The sequence below is a fragment of the Apteryx mantelli genome, chromosome 12, assembly GCF_036417845.1.
Source record: "Apteryx mantelli isolate bAptMan1 chromosome 12, bAptMan1.hap1, whole genome shotgun sequence".
Classification (NCBI taxonomy): Eukaryota; Metazoa; Chordata; class Aves; order Apterygiformes; family Apterygidae; genus Apteryx; species Apteryx mantelli.
The window spans coordinates 11126242-11142488 of NC_089989.1; the positions used below are offsets into that span (position 1 = coordinate 11126242).

Genomic DNA, 16247 nt, shown 5'->3' on the forward strand with positions numbered 1-16247 from the left:
TGCACCCACCAAAGGTCATCCTTTTTGGTTGCCATGACTTCTCAATCATCCCAAGAACTCTCCAAAATCTCTGTGCTCTCATGTACCTTCTCTTGCCTCAACCACCCTTCCCAATTGCCGTCTTTTATGGCCACCTCTACTAAGAAATAGCCTCTGTCCATGCAATGCATGCTCTGTAAAGGTCATCGTACCATGTGGTTGGCTAGCAACCTGGCCTGCATGTGCAGGTACCATGGGCCTCTGCCCTTTTCTGCCAGCTGGCCATAGTCTCGAACCTCTCTACAGACTGGCTGTAGCCAGGGGAGTCGGGTGTCTCAGCCTGCAAGCTCCCCGACTCCATGTTCATTTCCCACTGGTGACCAATACAGAGCATCAGTCACCCCATGGCTGTTCCCAGGGACACTCACTCAATGGAAAGCAGAGCCCAGCATCACCATCACTCACGATTTGGGTTTTGCTGCAGCTGAACAAGACAGCAGAGCCATGCATGGTCCGTAAAGATTCAAGTTGGGGCACATTGCCAGCAACAATCTAAGAGGGAAAACGAATGTGAGAGCAAGAAGGAAAAGGTACCTGAGGGGAGAGACAGGCAAAACAGGCAGTTCATATTTCTAAAAGGGGATGCTGTCCTGTGAGGACAGGGGTCAGCAGCCACACTGAGTGGGGTGTGTGACATGGCTACATGTAAAGCTGGTGTGAGTGGAACAACCTAACTCTGTTGGGTTAGTCCAGCTTCCTGAACAGTGGGAGAACCTGTTTTTGCTCAGCTGGACCCTTCCCTTGTTCATCACCTGTATAGACAAGAGGGCTAAGCCTGTTGTGAACCTCGCTTTGACTACCTGTGAGTGATGCAGTTTCCCCAAGCAACTGATGCAAGAAGGTTTTAGATCAACCACACTGCACCAGTGGTTGGTGCCCAAATGGCAGTTGCCTCATATGCACAGCTTTGGGTCTTCTCAAGACAACTAACATGCTATATGTTAGCGTGTCCTACAGCAGCAAAATACTGGGCAGGGTTGCTCTGGCATAACCATAGGAATGCAGTGGCACCACATATGCCCTCAGGAGGCAAGAGCCTGCTTGTTGCCACATTTACCTTTGCGTCCCTGATCATGTGCGCTTTGAGGTAGGAGGCCAGTACGTCCCGATGCTCTCTGCGGTACAGCCACTGCTGCCTTTTCTCTGAGAGGGCATTAAATGCAGCATCTGTGGGCCACAGCATGGTGAAGGGTCTATGCAGGGGGTCATTAACCAGTGGCAGGAGCTCCGCATCCTGTCCAAGGTAAGAGGGGATACAAAGAAAAATCAACAAGCCAAAACTGAACATGCTCATGTACATACCAGGTTCCCATGCAATGGCAGGAGTCAGGCAGCTCACCTTTAGCAGCTGGCTATAAATGGTGTACCCAAAGGCCTCTGCCACCTCTGTGATATTTTGCTATAAAAGGAAGAAAGCAAACAAACCAATGTCACTAAGGCTTCAGGAGAAAAGCTACCGTGCCAGTTTGCCTTGAGTCACAGTCCCTTCCCTGATGAATAATTCTGGCTCCTTCTGACCCAAATATTGCTATGCTGCAAATGCTGTCACTTTCAAAAGCCAGACCCATGCCCTCATACACCCCTTACACAAATGGGAACATGAAAAGCAGAGTATCCCGTACAACCTTAGGGAGAGTTTATCAGTGACAGCAATATCAGAGCAGTTGGGGGGTGTGAAGAGAAAGATGTTAGTCCTATTCTCAACATGGTGGTTATTAGGGCAGAGTTATTGCTTGCCATTTACCTGTGAGATCTTTGAGGAAATGTTATGGTCCACCAGGTCACTTGGAATGAGGATCTTGTTGATGAAGTGGATGACCCCATTCATGCCAATGATGTCGCCAACAACCACCGTAGCTTCCTCATTGAGATAGATGCTATTCTGAGAGAGAAGGGATGCGATGAGGTACTCCTGCCCAGGGCACCGTGCAATGAGCCATCTGCAGGCTATGGGGCAAGTCACTTGCCACAGCTGTGGTGGCCTTCAAGTGACAGCAAAAATGAGGTCCTCCTAAGCAGGACAGGGAAGCAAATTGTGGCAGAGAACTACCTCTTTCATTGCAATCTTTATTTTATGGCCTGATAAAGATGTAAGGGACTCCTGGGCTTCCAAGTCGCTGGACAGCAATTTCTGGCAACCCACCATGTGGTAGCGAAGCAGCTCCCGGAGGAGGCCTCTGCTCTTCCACTCTTCAAACTATGGAGAGAAAACAGGAACACTGAGATCACACTGGGGGCACTTTGCCTTGGAAGGGGTTGGCGGTGGGGGATTGGAGAGGGCAAAGTCCTGATGAGGGAGACCTGGATTGCCCCAAGCCCTTTTGCTTGGCCTATTCTCTCTGAGCTATCCCTGCAGGAAGGCCGATCCCCCCAAAACATGCCAAATGCATAAATCCATTAAAGAGCTTTGGGAAATTTCAATCAACATGACAGAGAGCAGAATTCAGACCCTTTGATGGAGGACAAACAGTTACATTGACTCAGGCAAGCAGTGCCTGGGATATGCCATCCTTAGGAATTGTTTCTTTACTGACAGTATGGGTGGCCCGTGGGGAAAAGGTTGGGACTAGTGGTGTGAAACCACATGACGGGACTTGCCGGTGATGGTATTAGGAACCATTACACTGACACCAAAAAGCTATTGGTCAAGGACCTGTCTGTTTTATAGGGTCATGGATAAGGATCGCTTCTCCCTCAGGTCTCCATTTGCCCCAAACATCCTGCTTGTTGGGACTGGAGGGAAGGGACCAATGGAAGTGGGATGGCAGGGCCTGGGGACACAGAGCAGGCATAAGAGGTCTTCATCACAGGTACCCTGAAGTCTCACTGCTACCAGCCCCTAATAACCTTGGGCAACTGTAATCACCATGCATCATCAATTTGGCATGGTGCCTCTGAGGACCATGAGACAGGGGCTCCAGAGCCTCCACTGACAGGTCTCTCTACAACAGGGACTATGTCTGCCCAGACTGCCTCTGCAGTGAGCCAGCATCCAAATCTCTGTTCTTACACTGATGGAAAACAGGGGACGCACTTAATGCTCTGCGATGCAGCCCCTTTGCTTCATTTCACTGGGCTGAACAGCCCCCAGAGGAGACATTGCCATGACTGCAGCTTGCCAAACACCTGACAGTGCTTGGGATGAGGGGACACTTACCGTTGTGGTGTTTCCTATGAGATCCGTCTGTGGGACAAAGACAGTGAAAGGCCCTGCCCCGCTGAGCTCCTTGATCTTTTCTGCCTATAGCGGGGGGGGGGGGGGGGGGATTTGTGAGAATGGAAAAAAAGCATGGTTCCAGTTAGCAAGACCCTTTGCAGAAAACACTAGGTGGAATTTACAATGTGCAGACAAGGACAAAGTTGATTGCCACAAACCAGTATCATCTTAAAGAACATGGAGGCGCCTTCAATCCTTGCAAGCTCCTGAAACAAAGAGAAACAGCTCGTGTTAGCAGGGTCCCATCCACTGAATCCTGGCCAGCCAACACAGTGACCTGCTCTTTCCACTCCAGGTCACTCTCCCACCCCAGCAAGACACTGGTTCTCCGGATACATGATAGCGATCTTTCCCTCCCTCCTTTGCGACAGCCAGCACTGCGGGCACAGATGACAAAACTGGTTACAAAGCAGGCAGTGACCTCTGCCTGGACCTTTCACACTATAGATACTGTAAGATGGAGAGAGCAGGAACTGCTAAGAGAGGAAAGCTGGCTGCTTCTGCAGTGGCTGCCTCAGAGGTTGAACTGCCTTGGTGCTCAAGGGACATCTCAAGTACTTCATGAAACACCTGCTTTAGCCTCTCTGTGCTGCCACTATCAATTCCTGGATGACCATCCCAGAGTGGCAGGCATAGGCTTACCAGGGCAAAATGTCTGCTTACTGCACTAACTTTCAGTAAGAGCAGAAACACAAAACTGAGTGCCTCTCTTTAATCCCAGCCATGCTATGGGCATGACAGCTTTTTGTTTGCCTTCACCACAAAAGTTCACCAGTTTGCCCACGGACAGCTGTTGAATTGGCAACAGAGCCAGAGAGAGACTGCAGCCCTTCAGACTGGATCCCAAGACCCCACACGGCCACAAGTGACACCTGCCCTGATCCCACATACTGGGAGAAGTCACTTGCCACTTGGGGACAAAAATAACTCTCATTTGCTTGTCACATTAACAGTATAGTGCCCTGGAGGAGTGACCAGTGCTGCCAACAGAGCAGCCTGTCAGAGCGGTCACATCACAGGTCCCTTTGGGGCAAGGTCACTTTACTGTGAGCTCTCTCTCACAGTCAGCACTCCAAATACACCTAGAATTTATGGGTAGGTTGCTTCAGAGTACCTTTCTTCGCTTCTCCACCACACACACGTGTTGATATGGCACTACAGGTTTGCTCACCTGCAGCTTGGGCTTGGAATGGGGGGAATGGTTTGCTGTGGGGCAGGTGGCCTGAAGACAAAAGACACCATGCATGCTTCTCACCTGATACACTTTGCCGTGGCAGGTGAAGCCGTCTCCAACACTGTGCCAAGAGCAGGAGCAGTTTCGAGTACCAGGTCCTGTGTACTTGCAGAGCCCAAAGGGACTACAGCCTCCATTGTTCTAGCAAGAAAAGCAAAAGGCTTGCATGTAGGTGCATCACCAGCAATTTGGTGGTTTGCATGCAGGAGCTGCTAACAACTTTGAGCCCAGTGAAAAAGAAACAATTCCTTCCATCTGTATAGCACCTTAAAATAAATACTGCCCAGTTCCCCAAGGGCATATCTGCATGAAATTCTACCATGAAACAAGACTCTGGCACTTCCTTACTTTAGAGGCCACAGTCATGACAAAACCCATGATTCAAATAGATTTTTTTTTACGTGGCAGAGATGGCATGAGTGCAAATTACTCTTTAGCTTTTGAGCAGAAAAATATCCACACTCCACACAAAATGGATGCAAAGGAACAAGTCATATATGAAAAGTCCACATGCCTCTAACCCTATGGCACTGGTTCTGCACTGCTGCTGTCACAATAGGGGAGCCCCATCTTAGCACCAGGTGGTTGAGATATTTGTGGATCAGTGTAAGAGGTGATGGAAATCAAGCACACCTGGAAGCCCCTTAGGTATGTAAAAAGGCAAGACAGCCAGCTTTAAAAATATCAGGCTAACCCTGTTCTTTTTGATTGTTGGGAGAAAAGGACACTCCTAGGCTTTGGCTTTCACCCCGGTAATAGCAAAATGCAGACAAACCTGTTCACACAAGTTGATGGGGTTGCACCAGCTCACACCGTCCCCACTGTAACCAGGAAGACAGTTGCAGGCAACCTGGAGGGAGGATAGATGTTCCGTTTGAATGCTTGGACCCAGAAAAGAAAATTTGCAATGGCTGAGCTGGATGGAAAGCATGTGGGATAGCATTCACCATACACTCTATTCCTGCATGAATAATCATGCCTGTGTCAACAACAAAAATAAGCTTAGACTGCCTCCAGAAAGCAGCCATCCACTTCTGTAGAAACAGCCATCTTTTCGTGCCCTTCCCAGGCAAGTTTTCAATGTGGAAGGTAATAAACACAAGGCAGAGCAGCACCATGGAAAGGATTGTCTTTGAGAGAAGTACACAGCTTTGACAACTTCCATAATAATGTTGCCCTGACATCCCTCTCAGGCACCTACCTTCTTCAGGCCTGTTTTAATGCACTCGGCGTTGGTGTGGCACCCCCCGTTGCTTTCGAGACAGGGATCGATTTCTGTATCAAAACAATAACACCACATTACTACTGAGAGATGTCCAAGGCAGCTGGGAACTGGACCCAAAGAAGCATGGGCAAAGCAACAGGGAGGATCTTCCCCGCCTGGGAAACATCTTGGTGGCAAAGCAACTTGTTACTTTGATGACTCGTAACAGGGGAAGAATGAGGAACCATTGCAATTCTACTCCTAGGACACCTGGGTCTCTGATTTGTGATAAATCCACAGGCAGAAAATCCCACATCTGCCTGAACTGGCTTTAAAGGATATGAGAGGACTGAACTCTCCCACACAGCTCCATCCTCATCTCAGAGCACCACCTTGGGAGACTGTTCTCATACTCTGTCTCTTGGCCTCCCCATGAAATGTGCCAGAGCAAGAAACCTCTCAGGACTGTTTTTGGCAGTGCCTTCATACACTGGTTTGAGGCCATCTAGCAAGATGGGTGCTAAGGGCAGCATGGGCTCTCTTCCCAGTTTTGGGTGGAGCTATGCCAGAACAGTGATGATCACTTTGCTAATCACGACCTGGGGAGAATGCTGAGCACACATACACAGGTACGTGCGCACATGCACCCATACGTGCACACACCTCGACAAAAAGCAGAAACAAGGTTGAATCAAGATCAGCCAACAACTACTGACTTTGAAATAGTCACTGCAAGAACAGACTGAAAGGACAACAAGTGATTCAGTGCTTTAACCTGCCTGAAGTTCTTTCATGAATGGATGATGCCCAGACACCATCACCAAAACAAGCACTGAGAGCTCACCCATGCAAAGTGTCCCATCTCCAGCGTAGCCTTCCTTACAAACACAGGTTCTCTCTCCTGGGGACACTTTAGTACATACAGCATGTATGGAGCAGCCACCGTGATCAATAGTGCATGGATCTATTTCTGTGACCAGAAATAAGAGAAGTAGAATCAGCTCAGAGCATCTAGGGAAGATGAACAGTACCAGAATGATCATCCATCTTAACAAAAATCATGACATCTTATTAAAATCCTTTGGCTTCTCAATGAAACTACAGGTTCTTTAAAGGCATGGTGCCTCATGCAGATCTGAGAGAGGCCGATCCAAATGTCATGCTAAGCTTAAATAACCCCCAAACTGGACTAACAGATCTTTCCATCACAGTATTTGCTCACTGACAACTAACGGTTAGACCAGAAAAAAATATTTTCCTGCATAATGTAAATGTGTTTTTGCTTTTTTCCCCTCACTCATTTTCAAATAATTGCAATACTGAAAACAGACTGTGATGTCTTCCAATATTTTTGTTTGATTGTTATGATAGTATTACTTTGAGTATAACTTTTCTTGGTTAGTTGTTTTTGACATAGTTCAGGTTTGTACGTAGCTCTGGAGCAGTATCCTGAAATCCTAACTGGTTTTGGCACAACTCCCGCACTGCTTTTACCTGACTTTGGCATGGGCAACAAATAGGAGGGGGCAGAAAATTCTAGAGAATTAAAGCATCCACATTACACAAATTCAGGGCCAAAATTATCACATTTGCCACCACTGCCCTGATACTAGAACTAATACAACACATTCATGTGCCTTCCTCTCCACAAGCAGTAAGAATTGCCCTGCTCCACCTTCCTTACTCTTTTTCCCTCTGTCACAGCTGTAGCAACATCAAGAGCATACTGTGTAAGGCTCTGGACTGAAAGGCCTCTCTACCGAAGCATGGCAGACTTAATGGCAGATGGCTGGGAAGAAGAAGATTTGAATGATCTCTCTCCTAGCAACATCGTGCTATGCATTTCACAAACAAAAACCTTCAATTTGTGTAACCGTGACACATATTTGCAAACCTTGAGTCTTGCCCACAGTTTCTGGGCATACCTGTGCAATGGGTCCCATTCCCTGTGTATCCAGCAGAGCAGGAGCAAGTAGGTGGGGAGTCTGCTGAGCCATTCAGGCAGCTGAAACAAGCAAGGGAAAAACAGTCACTTCTATCTTCTCCTGATTTGCTCTGAGAGTGGGAAACGCACACTACACAAGTCCAGCATGTGGAAGTTAGAGTCCACACTGAGATGAGAGACTGGAAGAGGAACATGTCTGCAATTGCTGAATATTTCTTTACAGCACCAAAGAATCAATCCAAACATGTCACCTGGAATGTAACAGCCATGCTGACAAACATACCCAGAAAAGGGGGCTGTGCTCAGCAGAGGAAGTGTCCTGCCATTTCAAAAGGTCCTACCCACCTAAAGACACAATAGCAGCATTAAAGGAGGACACGACTCTCCGTGGTGGTTTGCCAGAGGTTTGCCAAAACCAGAGACTGAGTGTCTCCTGTAGTGCTCACAGGACACAGAGCACCTTGTTTCTAGGTTTGCTCTTTTCTCCCAGCCTCAGCTATCCATGCACCTCCTGGTCATGGAGAGGCATTGGAGGGCTCAAGCAGGTGTGAGTGGTGGCTGAGAGCTCTGTGATACCCAGTGACTATCTGGCAGCACCCCAGAAATGAGCCTGTGGCTCTGAAGAATCACATACAGATCTGTAACACACCACTTGGACAACATCACTTGGCCCCACTCACATCAGTGAAGAGCAAAACAAGTCAACATAGCTCCAAGCAGCTCTTTGCCCATCCATGGGACTCCAGGGAGGATCGCAAGTTGCAACAGGCCTGAAGAGATCCCTCTGCTCAGTGGGGCCTGAATGACAATGCAGACCTACTGCCTAAAACCTGGGCCAGACAGGTTTGATGAAGGCTCCCATAAGTCACGTTGAACTGCCACAGAAGCTGGCTAAGAAGCTGGCGTCAGGGCACTGGGCAGTGTCTCATACCCTGCACAATGCACCTTCACCATGCCCATGTGCTTCTTCATGGTACAGGGGAGATGGCTAGGTTCTGACACCAAAAAACAGGAGAGCAGATAATGGAAAGCAAAGGAAGCAAGAGGAAGTCATCTCAGCCCACTGGCCTGTATAATTTCTTGTCAGGGGCAGGTAAGGCAGAGAGGGCTTGTCCATGGCTGTTTGCTTTGCTCTATGAATGAGGCCAGACTTGGAGCACTCTGCTTTCTCCCATCCTTACATGGGGAAGGAGCTCGGAAAGAATTTATGTTCAAACATAAAGAATCCTTGGGCTTTCAGCACCAAAAAGAGTTCTCACAATGGAACTGACACTTATGCACCTTTAATGAGCCTTCTGTGAATCCCCAAACACTAAGTTACCTGGTTGTAAAACAGATACACACGCACATTGCTTTTTCAGAATGACTCAGCCCCTTGGCTGTACTTACTTGGCCATTTGATGACAAGTGTTATTGCATAAGTCAATCTTGATTGCTGCAAGAGAAAACACAAACGTGACTTGGGATTTTCAGTTTAGCGCTTGCTCAATCCATTTCTGCCGTCTAGAGTAAAGGACTCTGCAAAATAGCCTCATTGCCCTGCTTGTGGTGCCCTGATTGATGACGGGACACACCAGCAGTTATGTTGACTCACATGCCCTGTATGGTGGCAAGAGAACCCTTAGGGGATTTCTGTTCTGGTGCTGTGCAAAGGAGCAAATTCTACACTCTCTATTTGGGCTAATGGTTCAATTCAATCCTACCTGCACAGCCTCCACATTGGTAGGAATGAAACAAGGACTGAAACCTCATTAATCCAGAATGACTACAGGGCCATTTGGCTTTGTCCCATTTGAAGTAAAAAGATGCACTTGTTTCATGTTTTACATTTAGACTAGACAGGACAGCTTCACCCAATTTCCATCTCTAACTGCCCACAAGACATCTCAGTTCACTACAAACTCAATCTTTGGGTATAAACCTTTAAAATCCCAAAGGATGCAGGAGCTTATGTTCCCCTCACCCCAATTGTAACCATATTGCCAAGTCCCAGAAACACCCATCTTTGAAATACTTTGACACACAATGACAGATATTCAGTGACAACTGTAGACCTGAGCTTGCCTAAATCAATGAATCTGAGAGCAGAAAAAGGAACTCAGTAGACACGTTGGGGCACTTTGAAGGTTCCAAATCGAGGTCTGCCACCTTCTTGGTCAAGTAACAGGAGCCACAATCAACCCAGTTAGGCTGGGAGCTTCCACCTCTCTCCCAGGGCTTGAGATTCCTCAGATTCTCAGTGGAGACAGAACCAGGTGATATACTCTTCCCTACATGAGTTTCACTCAGATAACTCCAGAGCCAGGGCTCGTGTTGATGAGAGAGGCACACCACAAATGCAATTCATGTGCAGGACTCAGTTACCACAGTCTGATAAGCTTTCTGTAGGACGCAAGCATTTACCATGGGCCAAGAGCACGTGCAGTCATAGTCACCTGGTTCAGCTACCACAGAATTGCTCTGGAAACCAAAGGGAATCACTCATATCTCTCTACTAGAAAGGCAATATTACACCATGGGCTCCTTCAGGTTCACATACTTTCTTGGCAGGTAGGGCCCTTCCACCCTGGGAAACACTTGCAGCTCCCATCCCCTTGTAGTCCATCGTTACATATACCATTGTCGCAGGCACATTCTGCAGGGGAAAAATAAATGCTCATCACTGTCAAACCAACCAGGACTGAAAAACAGAGACAAACTGCTGTCTTGCTGGCTGCTGTGTTCCTATGTTCACAATCCAAGGCATCTAGCTGCCATAAGGAAAACACTGCAGGAGTATCAGCTCTTGCTCCCTTGCTATCAGGCCAAAGAGCCCAGCACCAGACCCTCTCCACTTTCTGTAGTTTGGGTGGCAGCAGGATGAGTGGCATAGCACAATCAACCATGCCTTGGTTTGCAGGTGAAAAATGGGGCCACTTACTGGCTGACCACAAGCGCTCATTCCCACTTTCCCTCTCTCAGTGACCTGCCAGCTTTTAGCCTGTCTGAGAGGTCTTGGGACATTTTTTCCCTCCCACAACCCCCCTTGAGAGATGAGATACAGCCACTTTTCTCCCCTTGTGAGAATAATTGTAGTCACAAGCTGCAATAGTGAGTGCTGTCACCTGCTTTGCAGTCAGCTCCGTATCGGCCCACTTCACACATTTCACAGGCAGTGCCATGGAAACCCTCCAGGCATCGGCACTCTCCACTGCCCTCAATGCCATCCTGGCATTCCCCATTCCCAGAGCACCATTGGCCTGGCTTTCCTGGGCACATCTCGCACATATGTCCGTAGTAACCTGGGCAGCAGACGGACCTCTAGGGAACCAACAAGAACAGGTCAGGGTGAGCCATTTTGTGCAGCACAGATGAGGTAGCAAAAGCTACATTGTCCAGGGTCACATGCTTTATTCTGGAAGCTACTCCCCTTTAACTATGCGCTAGCAATCAGTTATGACAACACATGAAAGAACAGATGTGCACAGGTAGGTTTTTTCCTTATGTCAGCTCACAATGATAGTGCATACACGTACACTCACCCACAAAAAAGCTGTCGCATTTTGGAAAGATGAGAACATGTGGAAAGTCTGCTTATACCAACTCCCAACAATGCCCTTAATGTCTAGAGAGGTCATTATATGGAGAAAATGAAGAGACAGCTCCTAAAAACCACTGGCAAATCAATACAAAAAGGCACTGTCTTTGTTAAGATTAAATAATGCTACCTTCATAGAGGTCTGTGATAGGTATCAGTATAAAATATAGAGCAAATGCATGAAAGAGTGACCTGTCTTATTCTTCAGTGAGAACAGATTGGGAAAAGTAATTATAAACAACCATTACTCTGATCCCAGTTAGCACAGCTCCAGCTGGGAAGACGGAGCTGCTTTCTGAGAGCATCCCCCACCTGTGTTTGCCTCGCTGCCAAGAGGCAACAGCAGCCTGCCTTCCACTGGGAGCATGTCCACAAACACTGGCCACTGCCTGTCATCCCTCCCCAACCCAGAATGGGGCTCTCTGCTGCCCAGAGCCTCATTTAAAGGTCTGCACTGCCAGCTGAGCAAAACTGGCCATTTGGTAAGTCTTTCCCCTGTAACACAAATGTTTAGTCCTATACCCATCCAGCCCATCTTCCACCTGTGCCCTCCTCAGGCCCTAGCACACCCCATCTGTCAGACACACTGTTGGGCAGAGAGAGACTCCACCAGAAGGTGATTCAGTTCAGAAGCCTGATTTCACTGCTCTCTTTTCTCTCTGCATCCATCACAGAAGGAGGCAACCGTGATGGCTCAGGGAATCAAGTTGGATTGTGCAGATGAAGAGAAGCATCGGCTAGTGAAGGGACTCAGTAGTGCTCAGTGAGGTACAAGTGCTGACTGAAGCTCTGTCTATATGTATGATATGTCCAACTGCCTCTCTCTCCTTCTCCTCACTCTACCATTCCCACAAAACTTCCCAGGGAGATGCTTCAATGTCTAAAAAGGGTCAAATTTACCCAAAATTTTCCCTAAGGATTCCCTGTTCAAGCGTTTTCTCCTAGCCAGCCATTTTCACAAAACCAGTGGGAGTATAATAACTGAGAGAACTTCTGCTCCTCCTTTTAGCTTGTCTCCAGTTAGTCATCAGGTATTAGGAAAGGCACATGCACAAGCAAAATACCATCATTCATATCTCATTTCCTTAGGAAATCAAACTGCAAACATTCACCTCCTTCTCTTCCTCTTTGCAATAAAAACCAAAGCAACAATGCCAAAGCAGCAGACCACAATTCATCACTGTGCAGACATTTCCGCATGTTTGTTTTTTCTCCAGTGCCCTCTATCTCCAGGATGGAGACCAGCTTCCTGACGAGCACGGTGTCAGCTATGCAATGGCACAAATTCAGCCAGGACTTCAGCACAGGCTGTATTTCAATGGCTGTATTTCTAACACCCACCTTGCTTGTGTCAAAGTGAATGCAAGGCAAATGTTTTTCTTACCAAAGAAACTTTTGCACAGGTGAAATAGCAGCCAAGTGTTGTTGTTTGCCAAGAGCGTAATTCACAGCGAGGGAGATTCTTGCTTCCTGGAAATTCCTGCAGATAAAATTGACATAGATAAATATATAAGATATTAAAATATTTAGACGAACAGATCATACATTATGGTGCATATAATAAATGGCAGTGTTCTTGCCAAACAGAGGAATAATGCTTTTTATCCCACAGGAACAGCCCTAAAAATTTGGGCATCCCAGAACTGAAAGCAAATAGGCGTCTCTAGGCCTAGTGTAAGGTTGTCTCATACGCTCTATTTTTTTCAACCTGCCCCAAATCCATGGTATACATCTCAATATGAATGCCAAGAAAACTATTTGGCAAATCTTTGGCATAGAGTAAATAATGTCACTTAAGAAGCCAGATGTGGCTGCTACGCAGTTCACGGCCAGCACAGAGAGGAAATGCTTAGTTGTTTTCCTCTCTGGAAATGTTTGTCATTCACTCAGAAACAAAGCAGCAAACCGCAGGCACAACCAGCCCATCTGTGTGAACACTTCAGTGGTCTGGGCTGGAAAAATCACTATTCATACCCCTAAACTGGCTTCCCTTAATCCTAATGTCGAAAGGGTAAGAGATCAAAATCTCTTTCCCAATGTGCACACTAATTTCCCAAGGAATTCAGCAAAATGGTCCCATGCATCAAAGGGAACAGAATTTGGGTCCAAACTGCGTTGTCATGACCCGCTGTGCCCACTCGCTCTCTGGAAGACTTGCCAGCTTTCACTGACACGTCGCCACCTCCCAGACTCTGCTTGCCCTGAAGGTGGACTATGGAAGTCTGGCTCCTTCATAAGGGAATGGAGCTGCCATGGGCTTGTCTCCCAAGAGGAAACCGGGAAGGGAAGGCTTTCTGGGAGGCGAGTGCATTGCAGTGGGGGGGCCTCTGCCCACTGGGGTGTAAGGTGAGCAAGTATATGACTGATCCGTGCTGATGCAAACTCTCTAGAGCCCCCCTCTGATTATGGTTGCACTCCTCTGTCCAGACACTGCTAACCTTTTGCCATGCCCCCCTTCCATTAGGACACCCTTCTCTCTTCCTTTATGGAAATGCTCTAAAGGTCCGTTCTTTTTGGTCTCTGTTGCCCTCCTCTTCTTCAGTTTCAATAATGCACACATCACTGCAGTGACAGATGTGCGCTCCTGATGCCTCTCTCCCACCTCCCAGAGCTTCCTGGTGTTTTGCTTTGTATTGGTGAAGAGCAGTTACAGGTCCCCCTTGAACTGGCTGCTTTTCTAAGAGGCTAAATGGACTCACCACACTGCATGGTCTAAAGGGCTCCTGAAATTCAGGCAAAGCATGGACACCAGCTCTGTAAGGAGCCCCATGGTTCACATTTGTCTTTTTCCTACATAAACCTCCCTCACCTTGCCTTGGTTTTGCTTTCTCTTACAAACTTTGATGATGAACAAGCCACAGGGCACATTTTTACGGGTATCAAGATGACATCTATAGAGCAATAAAGAGAAATCAAGGCACTGTCTGCAAACAGTGCAGAGACTCACCACAAGAACTGATCCAGAAGGACACTTGATCCCCTTCTCGCACTTGCCACATCTTGACTAGGGCACAGAGAACAGACAAGTCACATGTGTGCCCTCCATCCATGTCACACCAAGAAACTTACCTTGAATTACAAACGCTGCTGCACAGGCTGCTGGCTGAGACAAAAACCCACATATTTATCTCCATGGCTCAAAACACCAAAAGAAGAAAAATCACAAAAGAAGAAAAATCACAATGCATGTCCCTCAGGTCCTGACTGCTATCAAAGGCTTCACATGAGGTCTTAATTCTTCACTCTGGTGGTGAGACCACAAAGCAAACCAGAAGAAATTTCATGTCCCTTAGTCTCTCAGCTGGAGTAGGGCTTACCACAGACCCAGAGTTCCTTCATGCAAAGCTGCATGTATTTGTTTTCTGATCCGTAATGGGATAGGCCTGCCTCAGTCTGACCCTACAATCTTCAAATGGCCAAGAGCCACAAGACATGCAGGGACTGGACTCTGGCCATTATTCCCAGGCAGACCACAGCATTTCCTAGGAGTGCTTGTGGTCATAACATGCAAAAATTGGGCTGAATTCTCCTTCCACAGCTGAGCACTTGGGAGTCCCTGCACCAGTCTGATCTGTGGCTGGCATTGTCACAGAGTCCCGGCAAGTAAACTGAACTTGATCTGCATAGGAGCTATGTACAGCCCAAGAGCTGCAGATCTGCTACATTCAGAAATACTGGGTTTGAGGCTAAGAGGTGCCAAGGCTCCATGGTGCCCCATTTGATACAAGGCAGGGCTGCTCAGCAGCTCATTTGGGGTCAGGCTCTAAGCTACTGTGTCATCCATGTGGAAGAGAGAAGGTATTCCGCTATTCATGTTTGCCTGGTTTGGGAGCTGGAAAAAGCCTGCGAGATGGTGGTCAGCTTGTTGGTAAACATCATTACCTTTTGTATGGTGGTGGTATTGGCAGTGCAACGATTCTTCTGTATCTGGAGGACCTGTGAAACCCCAATTAACATGCCATTCTTCGTCTCAAAAAATTTTCCATCCAAAGGAATATTATTGACGAACTTCTGCAAAGGAGAAGGAAAGGGCTGAGACGATGACCATCAACTTGCACAGACTGCCATCAGACAGCCACAGCCCGGAGACCTGATGGGCTTCCAAAACAGACATTAGTGCCTCCAGCCACCAGCCTCAGAAAGTGATAAGTCAGCCATATCTTTAAATGGCAGAACAGTCTTCCCTCCTTACCTGGGTGCTGTTTTGGTAAAACATTAGCCAGTAGGAGAATCCTAACATGGTGTTCTTATGGATTCCACTTCTCAAGTCAGTAGGGAAGAGCTTCTCTCCCAGTACAACGTGGTACTGCACTGTCTCGTTGTCCTAAATCCACAGAAACCAAAAGTTAGACTACTCAACTTCCTAGACTGCAATTAGATAGGCAGAGGTATGTCATGAGAAGAGTTCCTAAGCAATCCTAACCACTAATTAAGTTCACAGAGCCCAGTAACTTCTCATCACAACCCATAATAAATTACACTTGATTATTCTGTTACTAGGTGAAGCCATAAAGGTTTTATGGATCCTTTCAAAAGGTTAAAAATTGCCACTGATTTGTCAGGAGGAGGGGTGCCATCCATCCACATACAAATCTACTCATAAATTTGCATTTAGAGTCCAGCTCCTCTCTTCAGCTCCCATTGCAATATCCCCGGAAACCTTCTCATTCCTCTCTGCCACATTTGTCCTACTTTTTTTCATCGGATATGCTCCTCCTCTCCATACTCAAATCCACTGAACTCAAGTTTAGGATTTGACAGTATATATGTCCTTCCAGTTACCACAATACATATTCAGACAGTATGCAAGCAGTGAGCTTACCAACTGTGTCACATTGGCAGCATGGCAGTAGTCCTCAATAGAATTATTTCCAGGAACAAATACTGTATATTTTTCAGAGGATTCAATTTTTCCAATGAGCTTGTATTCCTAAAAAATGTCCAAACAGTCATATTAGCAATTACACTTATATTCACTAAAGCCAAATTGCAGGTAAAATCAATTACAAAGGCAAGAGCACTAGAAGAACT

The 16247-nt window shown here is 47.1% G+C and overlaps 1 protein-coding gene across 1 annotated transcript in view; it reads right to left on the minus strand.

Moving 5' to 3' along the window:
- Window positions 1-16247, minus strand: part of STAB1 (stabilin 1) — a 67732-nt gene that overhangs the window by 11956 nt on the left and 39529 nt on the right. The window contains exons 33-52 of the mRNA XM_067303190.1: window positions 16039-16146; window positions 15409-15540; window positions 15099-15227; window positions 14164-14220; window positions 12601-12696; window positions 10744-10939; window positions 10179-10274; window positions 9029-9074; window positions 7620-7699; window positions 6539-6664; window positions 5692-5765; window positions 5266-5340; window positions 4512-4631; window positions 3415-3462; window positions 3197-3280; window positions 2090-2236; window positions 1784-1921; window positions 1379-1438; window positions 1097-1273; window positions 445-531 (exon numbers count right to left, since the gene is read on the minus strand). Of these exons, the coding sequence (XP_067159291.1) occupies window positions 445-531; window positions 1097-1273; window positions 1379-1438; window positions 1784-1921; window positions 2090-2236; window positions 3197-3280; window positions 3415-3462; window positions 4512-4631; window positions 5266-5340; window positions 5692-5765; window positions 6539-6664; window positions 7620-7699; window positions 9029-9074; window positions 10179-10274; window positions 10744-10939; window positions 12601-12696; window positions 14164-14220; window positions 15099-15227; window positions 15409-15540; window positions 16039-16146 (2076 nt within the window). The remainder of the gene's footprint in view (window positions 1-444; window positions 532-1096; window positions 1274-1378; window positions 1439-1783; window positions 1922-2089; window positions 2237-3196; window positions 3281-3414; window positions 3463-4511; window positions 4632-5265; window positions 5341-5691; window positions 5766-6538; window positions 6665-7619; window positions 7700-9028; window positions 9075-10178; window positions 10275-10743; window positions 10940-12600; window positions 12697-14163; window positions 14221-15098; window positions 15228-15408; window positions 15541-16038; window positions 16147-16247) is intronic.